Consider the following 19291-nt stretch of genomic DNA (forward strand, 5'->3'; position numbering starts at 1 on the left):
ATGTAGGAACCATTATTATCCCCATTTTGGAGATAAGTAAACTAATACACAGTTAAATCACTTCCCAAAGTCACATGCTTGGATCTAGAGGCCCAGCTCTTATCCTCCCCCAGGCTCTGTGAGCTGGGGCAGCTCCTCTGGGCTCTTGCTCTCAATGTCCTGTGATCAAAGGAAGTGTTAAAAGTTGAATGAATCTACATTCATTCAATTCATTCATTGAATGTAGATTCAATGAATCTACATTCTTCAAACTCTGAATTGTCCTTGGAGCATCTAGAAACCCACTTCCTAAACAGCTGAATGAAGGAAGTTTCTCCTGGCGATTATGTGACCTATGTGGAAACTTAAGGAAATTCCATCTCAATCCTCCATATTCTTGCTGTGTGTCTCTGGACAAATTACTCAAGTCTTTTGTGGCCTGGTTCCCTTCTCTGTGAAATGGAGATAATCCTACCTACCATGGGGCTCTTGGAATTAAGTGAGATACAGAACAAAAGATGCTTTTGCTTATAGTATCTGTTGGATAAGTGAGTTATTTTTATTATTTTTCTGAGTACTGAGGCCATTCAATCGTTTATTCATTTGGAAAAGAAAGCTAAATCTTTAATTCACACCATTAAAAAAATGCTGGAGGTTCAACCAGCATAAGACAGGACTATACAGGAGATCATATAAGAAAGTGTTTTTGTAGAGTGAGGAAGGAGAGAAAGAGAGAGAGAGAGAGAGAGAGAGAGAGAGAGAGAGAGAGAGAGAAGAATGATTTTCATTATATAGCTCAGGCTGGTCTCAAACTCCTCCTAGTTCCAGAGTGCTGGGATTATAGGCATGAGCACCACACCTGGCAGGGTATCTTAACTCCTCAAAAGCAAAAAACAAAAACACAGACTTTATATATTTATTCAAATTCAAAATTCCCAGCATTTTGTAAATAGAGCAAAAAGATAAGGGAGGAAATAGAAACCTGAACTGACAGATTAAGAAGCAAAGTATTGGTATCTAGATTATAGAAAGAATGCCTATAACTCACTATGTAAACGCTATATAAACAGTGATGCAAGGAGGAGATAGATAATTCACCAGAAAGAAAATAAACCTGAAGAACAGATAAATAAGTACATTTTCACTAGTAGCCAGTGAAATGAAAATAAGATTACCAAGGGAGTCTGTTTCTTCCCCTCAAACGTCTTCATCAAAAATTTAAAAAGAATTGATTTAGTCTCCGTGATCGTGTTGTAAAGTTTCAATGACGATTGTGCAGTAACACAGCAGCTTCCAGGCGCTGTTCCAAGAACTGTGTTACTTACTTTTTTACCCTCACAGAAGTCCTGGGGTTTGGATGTGGGGGAGTAATTATTATGCTCACTTAACAGAGTGGAAAACTAAGGCACAGAAATATTAAGTAACACCTCCAGGATTTTTTAGTGTCAAATGCCAAAGCTAGCCCCTGACTCAGGTGGTTGGTTGGGGGCTCGGCGTCTCTGGGCTACCGCGCCCTTGTCCCAGCTCCTTCCTGTTCCTACCCACCCTGGACCCCTGGTTTGTCGAGCAGAGAACCATGAAGTGGTGTGTTGCAAAGATGGGGGCTTAGCCAGCCCCTGTAGTGGGGACGCGACATACTCTACGTGCTCATCAGCTGGGAATGGATGGCTCACCCCACTTTGACTGGATCCGCGGGGCGTGCACAGGACCCCCACTCCCACAACCACATCGCGGGCACCAGGTTTTTGTCGTCCTTCCTCCCCTGCTCCAGTTCCCTCCAGGTGCAGGCTCCCTGGGGAGATGGAGCCGGAGGAAGGCCACCTCCCCCCCCTTCCTCCAATCTCCGGCCTCCCACCTTCCACCCGCAGCCTCCGCGTTTGCGCAGCCGCAGTCCATGCAGCGCCAGCCCTGCAGTGCCGGGCAGGGTCTGGTTGGGGAGGGTGAGTCCTTAGAGGGACCCCCCGTGGGCGGGAAGGGGGAGGGAGAAGAGGCTGGGGGCATGGGTAGTGATCCACGAAGGCGCGCGAGTGTGACCGTGGGGGAGGGTGTGTGCATGTGTGTGTGGGGGGAGGGGAGTGAGGCCGAGAGTCCCTGGGGATAGAGTGTGGGAAGGGGGCGCACAGGGTCTCCAAGCTCGCCTGGTGGGCGGGAGAGGGCTGGGGGTCCGTCCAGGTTGCATCCGTTTCTCTGTCTGTCCATCTGGTGTGGGTTGCACGTGAGTTTCAGCCTCCGCGCGGGAGGGGACTCTGCCTGGAGCTGGCACTCCTGCGTCCGCGTCCCTTCGTGGGCGTGCGCGCGTCTCCGGGGGTCCCCGAGTCGGTGCCGGGCCGCGCATGTCGGTCCCCACACGTGTGTGGCGTCCTTCGCGGGCCAGTGTCACACAGGTGCGGGTGTCCCAACTCTGCTGAGCTGTATGGTGTTGACCCAGGGCTGAGCCGTGGGACCGCGCCAGTGAGAATTAGGAGGCTCTGGCCGCTCTGCACGGCCTGCGCACCTGAGCGCCCAGGGAAACATTGTTGCCGGTGTCGCTGTTACTGTCACTGCGTCCCCCTCCTTCCCCCTCAAGGTGACCTGTGTGTGGCACCAAGAGGCCCAGGCTGTGAGAGGCGAACCCCGCTCTCCATCCACTGCCCATGCTTTCTTCCGACCTTCACAGCTCCTGTCTCCATGTCACCTTGTCTCCTCTGCCCTACCTAGCTCCTGCCCCTCAGCTCAAACCCCACCGTGTCTCCTATAAAAACAAAGTAGTAAACAATAGTAGTCCCTCACACACATTCTTTCCCATCCCATCAAGGCAGAAAGAGAGAGAGAGAGAGAGAGAGAGAGAGAGAGAGAGAAAGAGAGAGATGTGTACACACATGCATTTGTATTTGAGAATATATGATCTTTTTTGTTCTTTTAGTACTGGGGCTTGAACTCCACCAGCCCTTTTTGTGATGGGCTTTTTTGAGATAGGGTCTTGTGAACTATTTGCTGGTTGGCTTGATAATATATGTTTGATAATACATATTTGATAGGATATGTTGGATAATATCTATTTTGGTAATATATTTAGTATATATTTAACAATAATTATATATAATATAATGTATGTAATTTTTTTCTTGAAAAATGTTGATGCTGGCGGTCTCTTCTCTTTACCCTCAACACACCTCCCACACCTGAAGTTGCAAACTGGTAGCCCCAGGGTGTAACCCAGACCCAAATTGAGCTCTGTAGCTCACAGTGTGTCTCCCTTTTAAACATTTGATATAATTACTGATATTTTAAAATGCAGAACATATATCTGCAAAATAGATTCCCAGTGTTCTCTTAAGAAGGAAGGTGGCAGACACAGGTTCACTGTTTTTTGCTGGGGTGAATGGGGCTGCATTTTCCATCACAGCACCCAGCTGTCTTTTGCCACAGTCCCCACTACTCCTGAGTGTCTCTCCCCATACCAATCAACCAACTGCCATTTGTTCATATTTTCCTCACAATAGAGAAGTATTTTTCTGGACCCATATTTCATTTTCACTTTCAGAAGTGTGAAAGTTAGAGGGAATCTCTTGGTTTACTATTTATTTGTTTACTTAATTTATTGGCAGTGCTGGGATTTGAACTCAGGGCTTTGTGCTTCCTAGGCACGTGCTTTACCCCCCAACCACACCCTCAAGCCATTTTTGCTTTACTATTTTTAAAATAGGGTCTTGTGTTTATGTTTGATTGGCCTGATGTACAATTCTCCTATTTAGACTTTCTGCCAAGCTGGGATGAGAGACCAGCACCTCTGTGTCCAACTTTTATTGGTTGAGACTTGGGTCAGGGGGGCTTGCTAACTTGTTGCCTGGGCTGGGCTCAAACCATGATCCTTCTGATCTCTGCTTCCTGAGTAGCTGGGATTACAGGCGGGAGTTGCTGTGTCTCGCCCCTTATTTTTTTAATGGTGTCCAATTTGTGTTACCTGCTGATGTCTGGAGGCATTCGAGTTCTGATCCTTTTTGCTGGGGTTTCTGTCTGCTGCTCTGTTTGGCCCTGTCTGCTCTCCTCCAGGACAATGTGAGCTGTTGAGAGTGTCAAATTCATCTTCAAGTGCCCAGTACTCAGCTGGAGACTGGCACAAAGCTCTGAGAAATTGTGGGAAAACATCGTATCCAACCGAACTCCAATGGGTGGCAAATATCTATGAGTGTCATAGAAGTGATGCTTCAGGTCAGCCTTGAAGGGAGGGCAGGGTTTCCAGCAGCTGAGGCAGGAGTGACCTCATCAGTCCTATGTTCATCAGGTATTTGCAGTGTATTAAATCACATTCTGCCTCTGTAGAAAGCTCACAACGACTCTGTGAGGAAGATGCCATTGTTGTCACTACCCTGTTTCACACATGAGCAAGCTGGAGCTTAGAGGTTTTGGTGACTCCTGCCATGTCTCACAGCCATGGCCCTGTGGTTACCTCCATGCTTGCTTCACCTACCAGGGGCAGCAGTTACTTCCTGACTATTTTCTCATTCTACCAACACCGGTGCTAGCACACACCTGCTGCTTTTCCTCTAAATCACTTCTCTTTTTTCTCTCTTCCAACAATTTTAATACCTGTCCTAGACAGAATAAAGGTTCCCTGAGGATGCTCCCAGGATCTGAGAGCACATTCCATCGCCTGGCTAGGGGGAAGTGAGGTAGCAGGTGAGGCTCAGTCTGCCCTTTAGCTCACCTGGAGGTGGGAGACCACACTGTATTGCCTCGATGGGCCCAGTGTAACCACAAGGGTGTTTAAGGATGGGGACAGGAGGGCTAGGGCCACAGGGTGCCTATGAGTGTCCAGTGTGGAGAAAGGGGCCCATGGGTCAGGTCAGAGGATTTAGCAGCCTCTGGTGGCTACAAAAGTCACCTGGACGATTCTCCCCTGCGCCTCCAGCAGGAACCAGTTCTCCTCTCACCTGTTCTACGATGAGGTCACTGCAGACTTGCAACAGGTAGAGCTGAAAGATAATAAACATGTTATTGAAAGCTACCAAATTTCTTGTAAAGAAGAATTGTTAGAGAAATGGTAGGAGGTGCACATAATGCCTAAAGGGCCCTTTGGGTCAGGACTCTGTAAGAGATCCCACAATGGGGTGTGTGTGTGAGGGGGGAGGCAAGTGCTTTACTACTTGAGCTATAACCCCAGCCCTTTTGTTTTGAAAGAGGGTCTCTCAGACTTTGCTCAGGCTTGTCTCAAACTGCAGTCCTCCTGCCTCGGCTTCTCTAGTAGCTGGGATTACAGAGATGCACCACCATGCCCAGGTCCTACAATGGTGTTGATGCTGCAGCTGAGCCAGGTTTAAACAAAGCAACAGACTACTTCCAAAACCCAGTTCCTAAGCCAGCACTTACATGTATATTGCAACAGATTGCAGCAAACCACAAATGAAGTCACATGACATTTAAACAATTTGTTTTTTTTTTAAATGATGTCTGAAAAAGGCATAATACTTATGAGGTTCAATGCACAGTTCAGTGAATTTGCATGAAGGTGTCCCCTCATGTGGCCACTGCACAGGTCCAGGTGAGCTTCCTCACGACCCTTCTCATGTCTCCAGCCCAGTGTAGCCACTACTTCCACCAGTCACTCATTAACCTGTTCCAGATTTTTCATCAGTAGAATCACATGTATGTACTCCTTGGTGGCTTTTATTTTTTTTTCTTTGGTGGCACTGGGTTTTGAACTTAGGGCATTGCACTTGCTAGGCAGGTGCTCTACAACTTGAGCCATGCCCTTCAGTCCTTTTAGGTTTAGTTTGTTTTTCAGGTAGGGTCTCACCGTTTTGCCTGGATCCAGCTTCAGAATCTTATCCTCTTCCCTATGCCTGCCCCTAGCTAGGATTATAGGCATGAACCACCATGCCTGACCCCTTTGTGTCTTTTTTTACTCATTCATATATCATATATATGATATATATAAATATAAATATATAGAGAGACATATGCACACACACAGAGTTGACCCTTCACACTATCCAGTCTGCATCTCCAAATTCAACCAACTATATTGGAAAATATTCAGAAAAACATTGCATCTGTACTGAACACTTACAGACTTCTTCTTGGCACTATTTCCTGAACCATGCATGTAACAACTATTTCCCTAGCATTTTACATTGTATCACACAGAGGTAATTTAAAGTGTGTGGGAGGACCTGTGCAGGTTACACACAGACTCTATGCCATTTTATATAAGCAACTGAGCTCATGGATTTGGGTACAGGCAGGGGGGCTGGGACCCAGTCCCTGGGGGATACTGAAGAATGACTCTGTTTATATAGTTTATATGTATATAGTTACATGAATATAGTGAAAGCTGGGGATGTGGCTCAAGTGGTAGAGTGCCAGCCTAGCAAATGCAAGGCCCTGAGTTCAAATCTTGGTACCACCAACTATATGTGTATATATTTACTTATATATTTCGGATTCATCTGTGACTATCTCCTTTTGCTATCTCTACTTCCTGCCAAGCAACACTATATTGTATGAATGAACTGCAGTGTGTTTACCCATCCTTTTGTTGGTAGGCATCTGATTGTTATCACCTTTTTGCACTGCAATTTAAAAAATTATACTATGTGATTTATTGTGATACTCCCATTCATGCATGTAACGTTGGTTTTTGGTGGCACTGGGGTTTGAACTCAGTGCCTAAAACTTGTAAAGCAGGTGCTCTACCTCTTGAGCCACTCCACCAGCCCTTTTTTGTGATGGGATTTTTGAGATAGGGTCTCCCAAACTATTTGCCTGGGCTGGCTTCCAACCATGGTCCTCCTGATCTCTGTCTTCTGAGTAGCTGGGATTACAGGCATGTGAACCACTGGCACCCAGCACATATAGTTTATTTTGATAGAATTTACACCCTCTTTTACTCTTTCTTGTCCCTCTCATTCCCTTTTAAAAATTTAATGGGTATCCTTGTTCTGTTTTCATACATATGTAAAATATGCTTCAATCCTATTTGCCCCTATCACCCTCTCCTTTTGGCCTTCCCTGGCTGCCCCCAAACAGTCCCCTTTTTGCATTCATCATATTATGCATATGAGCAGCTTTGGCTATGGGCACCAAGGGCTTTGTTTGTATGAACACCCATGCACGCGTGTTCATGTGGACACAGGTTCTCATTTGTCATGGCGAGGGCCAGGAGTGGAGCTGCTGATCGGGAACTATGCTCAGCCTCAGCAGATGCTGCTCTGTGGTGTGTAAAGTGTGTGAGCTGACAGACACCCCACAGCTCCATGAGCCAGCTCGCCTTTAAAGTCAACCTCCAGGAATTTCCAAGGGAAATTTGTTTCACAGTTATGAAGGGAAAGCCAGTATCACTTTTTAAAAATCTGTATGCTCTCACAGTTATTGAGGGTAACCATGGAAATAAACACAGTGAAAGTGAATCAAACACTTCAAACACCTCAACTGCATCCAAAATCCTCCCTATGAGCTGTTTTGAAATATCCCACTAACTGTTGTCAACCACAGTTACATTAGAAGTTATCGCTCTTGTCCCACTGCACCTTTGTACCTGTCAGCCATCCTCACCCCATGCCTCCCCACGACCTCCCAGGCTCTGGTACCCTCTACCCTCTTCTCTACTTCCATGAGATCAGCTTTTTGGCTTCCATGCATTAATGAGACCAAGTGGTGTCTGTCTTTACAGAAGTATTTTAAAGCAAATCTCAGTCACCACATCAATCACCTCTATGTAGTACAAGATCACCTCTAAAAAAATTAGATGGCTTCTTGGTTTTTTTTTTTTTTTAGCAGTACTGGAGTTTGAACCTCACTTGCTAGGAGGTGAGCATCTTGAGCCACTCAGCCAGCCCTAAGATGGATGGTTTCTTATGTTTCCATATGTCATCTCTATACTCTACACTCAAAAATATTTTATTTATAACATCTTTTAACTCCCTATGTGGCAAATTCATCTTTTTTATGACAGTAAAGGAGAAAGATGGGAGTGCAGGAGCTGGTGGAAAGATTGGGTTCTCTGGTAGCTGCAGGATGGCATTGGTCTGTTTTCCATTACTATAACAGAATAGTCATGGCTGGGGACTTTATAAAGAAAAGAGGCTTACTCAGATCACAGTGCTGGGAAACTGAAAGTCCAAGTTTGGTTCAGTCTCTGGTGAGAGGATGTCCTTGTTTGTGTCACATAGCAGATGACATCATAGTGGAAGCCTGTGACAGGATGAGCTCACACAGTGGACAGGAAGTCAGAGAGAGAGACAGAGAAAGAGATGACTTATTTATTTACTTACATTTGTGGTATTGAGGTTTGAACTCAGGGCCTTGTTGGTTTGTTAGGCAAGCACTGTACCACCCAGGCTTAATTTATAACAGTTCTCTCAAGAGAATTAAGCAGGGTCCCATGATAACTTCCTATTTTTTTTTTTTTTGCAGCACTGGGGTTTGAACTCAGGGCCTCATGGTTGTTAGACAGGTGCTCTTACCGTTTGAGCCACTTCACCAGCCCCACCCCCCTATTTTTTGGTCATGGGTTTTTTCAAGATAGGGTTTCCAGGCTGGCTTTGAACCACAATCCTCCTCATCTCTGCCTTCTGAGGAGCTAGAATTACAGGCGTGAGCCACTGGCACCCAGCTTATATACTTTATTTTTGTGCCATCTTTTATTCTTTCTCCCCACTAGACTAAACCCTATAAACACAGCAGTCTTCATTTGTTTATAGGGTTGTATCTGCCATATTTATAGAATACTGCCTTGCACTTTGAATATTTTTTTAGAATACTACCTGGCACTTTGTGACTGTTCATTGAATGACTAAATGCCCATCAGTTTTCAGGTTCTGAATCCTGTGCCTGAGAAACCAGACAGGATCCTGGATCAGGAGAAGGAGAAGCCCGACTTAGAAACCCCACATCCTCCAGGGGAAGATGCAGAGCCTCAGGCCTGAGCAGACACGGGGTCTGCTGGAGCCAGAGCAGATGACGACACTGCTGCTGCCTTGGGAGACCAAGGCCTGGGAGGAGCCATCCCAGCCCACCTTCACCAAGGACTGGGAGGCTGTGGAGGTTGGGACCTCAAACTGTGAAAGTGATGAAAAAGGTAAGGGGTCCTGTGGGAGGAGAGCAAAAGGGGAGGTCATGGCAGAGCCTAGGGAAAGACTGAACATTCATTTTGTTACTCATTGATTCAACTGATACTTGTGGAGCACACAGTCAGTCAGCTTTGTCTATGTAACAAATCACCCCAAAACTTGGTAGCTGAAAGCAACCATCATTCATGGGCTCACGATTCTGAGCGTCAGCAATTTGACCTGACTTAAGGTGTTTCTCCTGTTGCCATGGCCTGTACAGCCACAGGGAGCTGGCAGGGCAGCTGGCTGGTCTTGGTGACCTTGCTGTCATGTCTGGCCAGTTGGCTGACTGGATGGTGCTGATGACAGGCCACATGTCTCTATCAGGGTGTCCCAGGCTTACTCTCATGGAGGTGTTAGCAGCGGTGGTAGGAACAGCAAGAGAGAGAAGGCTGCAGCTTAGAAGCATCTTTAAGCTTTTGCTGGCAGGCCAGTTGCTCCTGTGTGGTTGGTTAGAATCAGATGCACAGTCAAGGCCAGAATCAGCAAGGGAGGGGGCTTCCCAAGAGTGTGGACACAGGCAGAAATGAGGAAGCTGGCGGTTATTTGGTGCAAGAATCTACCATGAGCACCTAGTGTGTCAGGTACTGTGCCAGGGACGTAGCAAGATGCCTCAGCTGTTAGTGGAAAAAACAGACAACAAAGAAGTTAAGAAATAAGAAGGAAGATGGTGTCTAATGGAGATGAGGGCCACCAAGATGGTGAAATAGGACAATGGATGAGGTTTGACTTGAGGGTGGTCAGGGAAGGAGAGAGGCATGAGAAGTTGGTTGCAAGAATTGGGAGAGTGGGCTGGAGAGGCTCAAATGGTACAGTGCCTGCCTAGCAAACACAAGGCCCTGAGTTCAAAACCCAGCAACACCAAAACAAAACCCAAAATAACGAGTTGGGAGAACAGCTCTGTGGGCAGCCAGAGCTACATATGCAATGCAGATTGGACAAGGAGACCATGATGAATGAACCCTACACAGAGAGCGACTAGGGAGAACACGCAGTGGGACCAGTGAGGGGAGGTCACAGCAAGGAGTTTGTATATTATTGGAGTACAGTAAGCCTAACTTACTTATAGATTTATTACACACAGTTTTGACCAAGTTACAGCAAAAATAAGTAAAAATTAAAAATCAGAAGAAATTTCAAAATTGAAAAATTTTAAAACTTAAGTGCACATAGAGCTGGGGACATGGCTCAAGCTGTAGAGTACCTGCCTACCATCAAAAATAAGTAAATAAAACAAACTCATGCATTACTCAGTTGACATGGGGAAGCTCTCAGTCAGTTCCACATTATTGTCACAGTTGGGTTTAAACTATTGTGTGATCTGCTGAGTGTCTCCCTGCCCTTCATTTTGTGAATACCTACCTCTCAGAAAGCAAATAGTGTCCACAGGTAAACGGTAAACCCAAAGAGGGTATGCAGTGTCCTTATTAAAGTGATGAAGTGAAAATTTGAGATTTGTTGAAAGGTTGGCTATATGGGGGAAAAATGAAGAAAGGAATGAAATAAGATTTTGTTTTGATGGGTGGCATCAAAGGTGTACTGCGGTGATTTTGTGACAGTAATGTGTCCGACTCTGTGTGATTTCAAGTTATGGAAGACCTAGTGTCCATAGGTATAGGCAAATTTGATTAGAGTTCTGAACTCCATGAATCCTGAGCATTCCTGGTTTTTCCTCGGTGGTGGTCTCTTTGGAACCATAGACCTGCGGACACCAAGGTTTCCCATCTTGGAGACCAGTGGAAGCTTAGAAGAAGAGAGTGACATGATCTCACTTGTATTTCAAACACTTTTCAACTCAGTGGTTTCCAACTGTCCACTTGACTTGACAAAGCCTGGAGAGTTTGGTTATTCAACTGGGGGGTGGGGGTGGGTGGGGGAAACGATGACGCTGCTGCCATCTAGTGGTAGAGGTGGACACTGTGCTGCTAACCTTAGGCTGCAGACCCTGGTCACCAAGAATGACAGCACAAATATAAATCACAGGGGTAGAAGGCCAACAGGGAAAAGCAAGAGGCTGCTAGGAGGACCCTGAAACTGTCTAAGGACAGAGGTGAGATAAGTGGAGAAACTGGGGGCATTTGGGAGGGAGGAGAGGTTCTTGCTGGTAGATGTGGGGAAAGTCAGGGCAGAGACAGGCCAAGGATGGCTCTTAGGGTTTTGGCCCAAACTACTGGACAAAGGGTGGTGCCATTTGCTAAGAGGGAGTCAGGAGAAGAAGGCTGGGCTGCCTTCCCTCTCAGCAAACAAGCAGCCTAGGACAGAGGCATGGACAATATAGGTTAGCCCTGGTAACGAGGAGGAGGTTTGAGCCCCCGTGGAGGACAGGGTCCTGAAAGATAGAAAACGTCAATGTTTGACCTGTTTATTCAGTTTGGGGATGAGAAGGTGTGGAGGTTCTGACTGGGGAAGTTTATCAACTGGAAGCAGTTCTTATTTCAGCTAGGGAAGCCCCTCTCATCCTGATATAACTCTGTGGCTTTTTCTTCCGTCCCCTCACTCAGCTTTTGCTGGAAGTCCATAGAAAAGGAACTCTCTCCTGTTCAGCAGGTGAACTAACAGAGGCTTGGGTGGAAAAGCACATTAGCTGCTCTGGTTTAAGTCTCCCAGGTAGTTTTAGGATCTCTCATTTTCTCAGCTCTATCTGCACCACATGGGCCAGAATATGTGTGTGTGTAGGTGTGTGTGTGTGTGTGTGTGTGTGTGTGTGTGTGTGTGTTTGAGAGAGAGAGAGAGAGAGAGAGAGAGAGAGAGAGACAGAGAGAAAGAGAAAGAAAGAGAGAATCATCAGAGAAGGAATAGGACACCAGTGGGAAATGCAAGAGGAGCCCAACCCAGGTGGTCTGGCACTCATTCATGGTTCCTTTTCCCTCCACTCCTGCCCCACCTAGATTTGTCTTCTCAAGAAACTGGGGTTCCCCAGGAGTGGAGTTCTGTGGAGGAAGATGACGAGTCAGAGGATTCCCAGGTATGGTGGGAGATCCTCTCCTTTTCCAGATGTCTCATCATGAAGACTTCAGTGGGTTGTCATATTTCCTTCCTTTGCCTGCCATTTCCCTGCCCAACAGAAGTCCAAGAGATCTCCTGTGGGACATAGGACATATTCCTATGGTGGTCAGACATAGAGTGGAGGATCTCTGTGTTGCATATTTGTAACTTCATTCCCTTCACTCATAAGTCTGTCCATCCATCTATCCACCCATCCACCCACTTCATCTGTCTATCCATTAATACTCCCGTTCACTTACCCTTCCACTATTTGTTCACCAATCAATCTACCCACCCATCCATTCATCCACTTCCCCATTGCATATCCACCAACCATTCACCCACCCACTCATTCATCTATCAACCCTTAATGCCCTATTCACATGTATACCCATCCACATATCCCTGCAGTTGTATATTCAGTTATCCATATACATTTTTACCCACATGCCATTAATCCATCTATTCAACCCACCTACCCACCCACATACATTCATCTGTCCACTCATCTATTCACTTACCTAATCACCCACCTCCTATCTGTTGGCCATAGTAAAGATTTGGCTACCATCTATCCATCCACCCATAATCAGTCTATTTGTCAACCTGTCCACTGATCCACCCATCTACTCACTCACCATTCAGTTCATATATCCATCCATTACTAATTACCTACTAGCTTTAATCGAAATGCTGTAAGTAAAACCAAACAGAATTACCAAGCACATTCTTCTCAAAGACCTGACATGTTTCTTTTACTTATTAATTTATCTCATACATGATAAAAAATACATAACCACTCCCAGTGCCACATGAGGGGTCCTGGACTCTGACTTGAGGACAGGGCAGGGGGAGGTGCTGGGACATTATCTTTTTGGTTTGTGTTGCTACAACTGAATACTACAGACAGAGTCTCATGTAGAGAAGGGAGGGTTACTTAGTTCATGGTTCTGGAGGTTGGGAAGTCTGCTATCAAGGTACCATCATCTGTAGAAGCAGGGAGGGGAAATCAGCCCCATCACTGCCATCTGATAAAACACAAGCCTGTGAGACACCCACAGTCTTCCTAAGGGCCTCCTTGCTGTGTCATAACATGGCAGAGGGCGGAAAAAGCATGTCAGCTCTGGTCTCTCTTCCTCTTCTTATAAAGCCATGGATGCTGTCATGGAGCCCCCACCCAAAAGCTGAACTTGGGAACTTTGGGGGCTACATTCCAACCGTAGCAGAACTCAAGGGGGAGCCTTGGAAGGAATAAGACGATATATATTTGGTGGCACTGTGGATTGAACTCAGGGCCTTGTGCTTGCTAGGTAGGTACTCTACACTTGAGCCACTCCCACAGCCTGTTTTTGCCCAGGGCCAGCCTCAGACCGAGATCCTCCTACCTACAGTCTCCTGCATAGCTTGGATGACAGGCATGAACCACCACACTTGGCTTATTTGATGAGATGGAGGTCTCACTTTTTGCCTTGGCTGGTCTCAAACCATGATCCTCCCAATCTCTGCCTCCCAGTAGGTGGGATTGCAGGTGTGAGCCAGCATTCCTGGCCTAACAAGGTCAATTTTTAATCTGCTGTTTGGAAGAGGCCTCTGTGTCATCCTTAATTTGTTCCTTCACTTACATCTTCATGGTTCATGGACAGGCCCTGGGTTCTGACACAGGTGAGCTTTATGCATGGATAGAACCTCCTTCCTGCAGGCAACCTCCTTCTAAGAAAGCAATAGGAGCAGGCAGTATAGGCCCAAAACCTTTGATAATATAGCCAGGCTCCACAGCCCTTGCCAAGAGCCAGGCATGGAATGACTTTGTCTACCTTAATTAATTTAGTCCTCTTATCAGTCCTTGAGGTATGACCTCATTTGACGATGGGAAAATGAAGGCACAGAAAGGTTAAGTTACCTTCCCTAGCTCAGCCAGCATAGGTTAAAACGCAGTGTGTCTCTTAACCACTAGGTTCCCTGCCTGTTTGAGACTTGATCCTCTCCCCAAGAGTGGGCTGTGGACATGACCAAGGGCCACTTCCTGTTCTGTTGCTCATACGTCACTACAACACTTGTGGGGAGGAGAGAAGAAAAGGAGTTATTTTTCAAGAGAGAAGTTCCCACTCTGTGGACCCAGAAGAAACCAGGGAGGAGAAAATGTCCCCATCATTCCCACACTATAAAATGTAAGCACATGCAACACTTGCAGATCATATCTAACTATATAAATTTTAAAGAAAAAGTTCAGAAACAACCCTGGTGAGAGTTGCTATAACAGACAAAACTCACCTATAGTATGAGAAGTCAGGAGACGGGATCTCTGAGGTGGGGTACAAGGGAAGAGGGAACGGGAAATTTGGGGTACAGTAATGTCTGCTTCTTGTTCTCGTGCTAGTTACATACAGCATCACCATATGAGGAATCCCCCCCTTCTTTCCTCCACTTCCCTCTTCACCCTCCTTCACGTCCCTCCCCCCTTCCTTTCTTTCCCTTCCTTTTAGGCTCCCTTCCCCTTGACCAAGTGGTTTTAAAATTCCAGCAGAAGCCTGAAACCACAGATAGTACTGAACCCCACATACACAATACTTTTCCTATACCTACACACCTATGATAAATTTTAGCTTATAAATTGGCACAGTAAGCGATTAATAATAACAGATAATTAAAAAGTATAAGAATACACTTTAATAAAAGTCATGAGAATATGCAAACACATAGGTTCAACCGAAGTCCAGCATCAGTCTGATCTCAAGGAGAGCCCTAGAGTGTGGCCAGCACCAGGGACTGTCCCCTTCTGAGTCTTTTGTACCCCACAGCGGTTTCATTGGTGTGGACAGCCCTGGAGGGTGAGTGTATGTAATTCCTAGGGAATTCCCATCAGAATAGAGCACTTCTCAGGAGAAGGAGAGAGCTGTAAACTAAAGCCATGAAGTCAGTAGACAGCAGTCCCAGCAGCTGGGGGCAGATGTGGGGTGGGGGACAATGGGATTTACATACCAGTTAATCAGGAACAAAGGGGAATGAGTTAAGGTGCCTATGGGTTTACTATGTATAGTGTGTGTAATATGATAGTGTAATTATTTCCAGTGAAGTGGAGAGATCAGACAGTGTTGACACATGGGTACCTCTAAATAAAAGTAACCACACCCCAATGAAGACACGCACCCCATGCAGTGCCATCATTACCCCAGAAAATGCCCTCTTCTTCCTTTCCATCTGTCTCACTCCTTCAGCCCAGACACAGCTGGGCTCTCGATTCCCATCCACATAGGTCAGACTTTGTCTAAACAGACTCGTGCAAGCAGCACACTGGTGGCTCATGCCTGTAAATCCTAGCTACCCAGGAGATCAAGAGGATTGAGGTTTGAAGCCAGCACAGGGCAAATAATTTGTAAGACCCTATCTTGAACAAACCCATCACAAAAAAAGGGCTGGTGGAGTGGCTTAAGTGGTAGAGCACCTGCCTAGCAAGTGTGAGGCCCTGAGTTCAAACCCCAGTACTGCCTATGTATAAATATATATATGTATATACATATATATTATATATATAAATGGTATTTTAAAACTGCAAGATTTTATAAATCAGTGATATTCTGAAATTCCTTCTGGTAAAGCATTGGTTTTGTGAACTTATTTAGGTCTAGGCTAAATATTGTACAGTTTTATGTTTGGTTTCTCTGTTGACATGTCATGTCATTCTGAATCACAGAACCCATCTTCCTGCTGGTAACAATGGCAGCCCCTTCCTTTCCAGTATTTACACTTCCTTTTTTTCTGTTTCAGGGCTTCGTGGAGTGGTCAAAAGCTCCACAACAAACCACCATCGTCTTGGTGGTGTGTGTGTTGTTTTTGTTCCTGGTTTTAACGGGGATGCCTATGATGTTCCACGTCTAACCATGATCATGGCTGTTGCTTTGAAATGCACACACTGTATGTTAAGGAAGTGTCCGGGTTAAAAATCAGGAATGGGTACTGTGTATTATCAAATGCCTTTCAAACATCCATTGAGATGATTTTTTTAAAAAAAGAACTTTTTAGTATGAGGTTTTCATTACTGTATTTCATTGAAATTAAAACATCACTGATTGTATAACATACATCATGTGCAATGCCATTAAGAAAAACGCTCATTTTTAGCTGCCACTAGCTGATGACACCTCCTAACTTCAAAGGTGAAAAAAATGTGCAAGTTAGCATCAATGAAATCTTGTGGATTTCCTAACCTCAGTCCATCTTTGCTTCTTAGGATTGCAGTGCACCAGTCTTTTCATATACTGAATTCTTTTTCTTAAAATTTTATGTAGGATTGTATTGTCATATGTGAGATTGGTGCTATCCTTGTGAAGTTCTGGTATCATGGCTAAGCCTAATTTTTACTCTTGTCCATGCTTCTGAATAGCTTGCATAGCTTCGGAACTGACAAGCCCTTGACAGTTTAACCGAATCCACCCGCAGTCAGGTCCTACAGCCATGGAGGAGAAGCTTCAGCTAATTCTTTGGGTGGCGTTCTCAGTGTTCCTCATGTTAACAGTTTAATATTTTTACCTCTTGAATTCATTTTGGTGACTTAGTTATCTTTTATCCTCCAGTGAATTTTCACTTCACAGAGCTTTCCAGATATTAGCTTAATTATGCATACTGTTATAGAATTAAGTAAAACCCTTCTCTTCATTACATTAGAGCCCTATCTCCATCTTCTGTTTGTGGTTTACTCATCATTTTGTCTGTCTGCTTTATTATCATTTTTCCAAACAGCTAGTGTTAGGATTTATTCCCATTATTTCCCTTGCCATTTGATGTTCTTTAGTATGCACTGTATTTATTTTTATTCTTGTTTTGATTAAGTTGACTAATTTATATTCCCTTTATATCTGCAATAATAGCATATTAATAATATAAATGAACTTCTGGATATAGCCTTGCACACTTTAAAGTTTGATAACTCGTGTCCTTGCTGTTAACGCACTCTGTAGTGTTGCTAGAGAACGCTTTGATGCTCAATGGTCTGGCTTATTTTTTAATAATGGTTTTGTTTTCTTGTTTTACTGCACTGTGAACAGAGAATATGACCTATATCTGCTTTCAAAACATTTTAACAAGTTTTATTGTGGTCTAGTACTTGTCCAACTTTTGCAACTGTTTCATGGACACTTAAGATAAACATATTCTTTGTAGAATTTAAAACTATGTATCTGCTAACTAAGTCTCACCATTATACTGTTAGACTCATATGTGATTTAACTCTGGCCTGTAGCATCTGTCAGAAACCAGTAAGATTATGTGAAAATCTGTTAGTATGACTGGTTTAGCAATATATTTTTTATAATATCTGTTTTCTGTATTAAATAGCTATGTAATTCAATGCAAATAAGTTCAGCATTGTTATATCTTTCCCAATTAAATAATATATGTAAAACACCAAACACAGTTCCATTCATCTAGTAGGCATTCAATAAATGTTACAACCTGATTTTCGATCATTTGTCAAATATAAAATAATCATGTTTAACTAACTTAATTCTTTTAAAAATTTCTTGAGAAAGGGTCTCACTAGGTAGCCCAGGTTGGCTCAAACTTGAGATCCTCCTACCCCAATAGAGAAAGTATTGACAAATGGGACTGCATGAAAGTAAAAAGCTTCTGCACTGCAAAGGAAGCAATCACCAGACTAAAGAAACACCCTACCAAATGGGAGTAAATCTTTGCCAGCCATACATCTGACAACGGATTAATAACCAGAACATATAAGGAGCTCAAAAAAAACCTACCTCTTAAAGAATCAACAACTCACTGAATAAATGCCATGAACTGAACACACAACTCTCAAAAGAACTACAAATGCCCAATAAACATATGAAGAAATGCTCAGCATCCTTGACCATAAAGGAAATGAAAATCAAAACTACAATGCGACTACACCTCACCCCAAAGTGGGTATCATCAATAACACAAACAGCAGCAAGTGCTGGTGAGGATGTGGGGGAAAAGGAACACTTCTACACTGTTGGTGGGAATGGAAATTAGTGCAACCACTATGGAAAGCAACATGGAGATCCTTCAAAAACTAAAAATAGCATTACCAGACAATCCAGTGATATCACTCCTAGGCACATAGCCAAAGGAATGTGCTTCAGGATATGATAGAGCCACGTGCACATCCATGTTTACTGCAGCACTATTTACAAAACCCAAGCTTTGGAAACAGCTTAGAGGCCCCACAACTGATGAATGGATTAAGAAAATGTGGTAAATATACACATGGAGTTTTATTCAGTCATAAAGAAGAATAAAATGATCTTGTCTGAAGGTAAATGGATGGACCTGGAGAACATGTTAAGCAAAGGAGCCAGGCTCAAAAAGGCAAAGGTCACATTTTCCCCTCATATGAGGAAGCCAGACTAACAAGTTAAATGTACATATAGACACATATACATATATAGAGAGAAAGAACAAAATTATATTAGCTTATCTGAGGGGATGACAGGAGGTGTGAGATGTAAAGGAAAAATATTGAAACAATCCATCTATATATGAATATAATGCACTGTACTGTAACTTGTTGAATAGTGGGGAGCATGGTGATATGGTGATAGAGAATGAATAAGTAATGGGGGTTAATTTGATTAAAGCACAATGTATTACAGGCCTGAAGTGCCAAGGTGAAACCCTCTTGGACTATCAATATACACTTTAAAAAAATGGACAGTAGGGAAAAATAGGTCTTTTATGGGGGTGAGTACCAGTGGGAGGGGGTGGGCACAAGTAAAGGGGGAATGAGAGTGAATATGGTAGATATATTTTGTATCCATATTTGAAAACAGAAGAATGAAACCTGCTGAAATTGTTCTAAGAAGTGGGGGAGGAGGGTAAAATTAAGATACATGGTAAGCACATATGTAAATATCACAATGTATCACCCTGTACAATTATTAAAGGCTAATAAAATTATTTAGAAAAACTTGAGATCCTCCTGCCTCAGCATCCCAAGTGCTGGGATTACAGATGTGCACCACCATACCCACACAATTTAATCCTTTGCCTTGAAATTTCCCTTGTCTCATGTTGATACTATCGTTCTTCTCTTTCTTTAAACCCCTGTGGATATGTCTGTGTGTAGAATATTTATACACTCCTTGTGTAATTTTGCTTAGAACTTTCAAAAGCCTCCAGAGAAATAAAAAAGGAAAAATATGAGATTGCCAGGTGTGTGGACTCACCTCTGTAATCCCAGCTACCCCCGAGACGGAGAGCAGGAA

General features: G+C 44.2%; 1 protein-coding gene across 2 annotated transcripts; it reads left to right on the forward strand.

Annotated features, from left to right (window-relative positions):
* Positions 1–1804: 1804 nt before the first annotated feature.
* Smim17 (small integral membrane protein 17) lies at positions 1805–18766 on the forward strand. Of its 2 annotated transcripts, none has more exons than XM_074058500.1 (4): positions 1805–1919; positions 8768–9037; positions 11957–12033; positions 15819–18766. In XM_074058500.1, the coding sequence occupies exons 2-4, from the start codon at positions 8866–8868 to the stop codon at positions 15927–15929; spliced, it is 360 nt and encodes a 119-aa protein (XP_073914601.1). In that variant the 5' UTR covers positions 1805–1919; positions 8768–8865; the 3' UTR covers positions 15930–18766. The 2 variants fall into 2 exon arrangements, with proteins under 2 accessions (XP_073914601.1, XP_020043022.1); XM_020187433.2 differs by having other exon boundaries at positions 1870–1919; positions 8775–9037.
* The last annotated feature ends 525 nt before the right edge of the window (positions 18767–19291 follow it).

This window comes from Castor canadensis, chromosome 16, assembly GCF_047511655.1.
Source record: "Castor canadensis chromosome 16, mCasCan1.hap1v2, whole genome shotgun sequence".
NCBI lineage: Eukaryota > Metazoa > Chordata > Mammalia > Rodentia > Castoridae > Castor > Castor canadensis.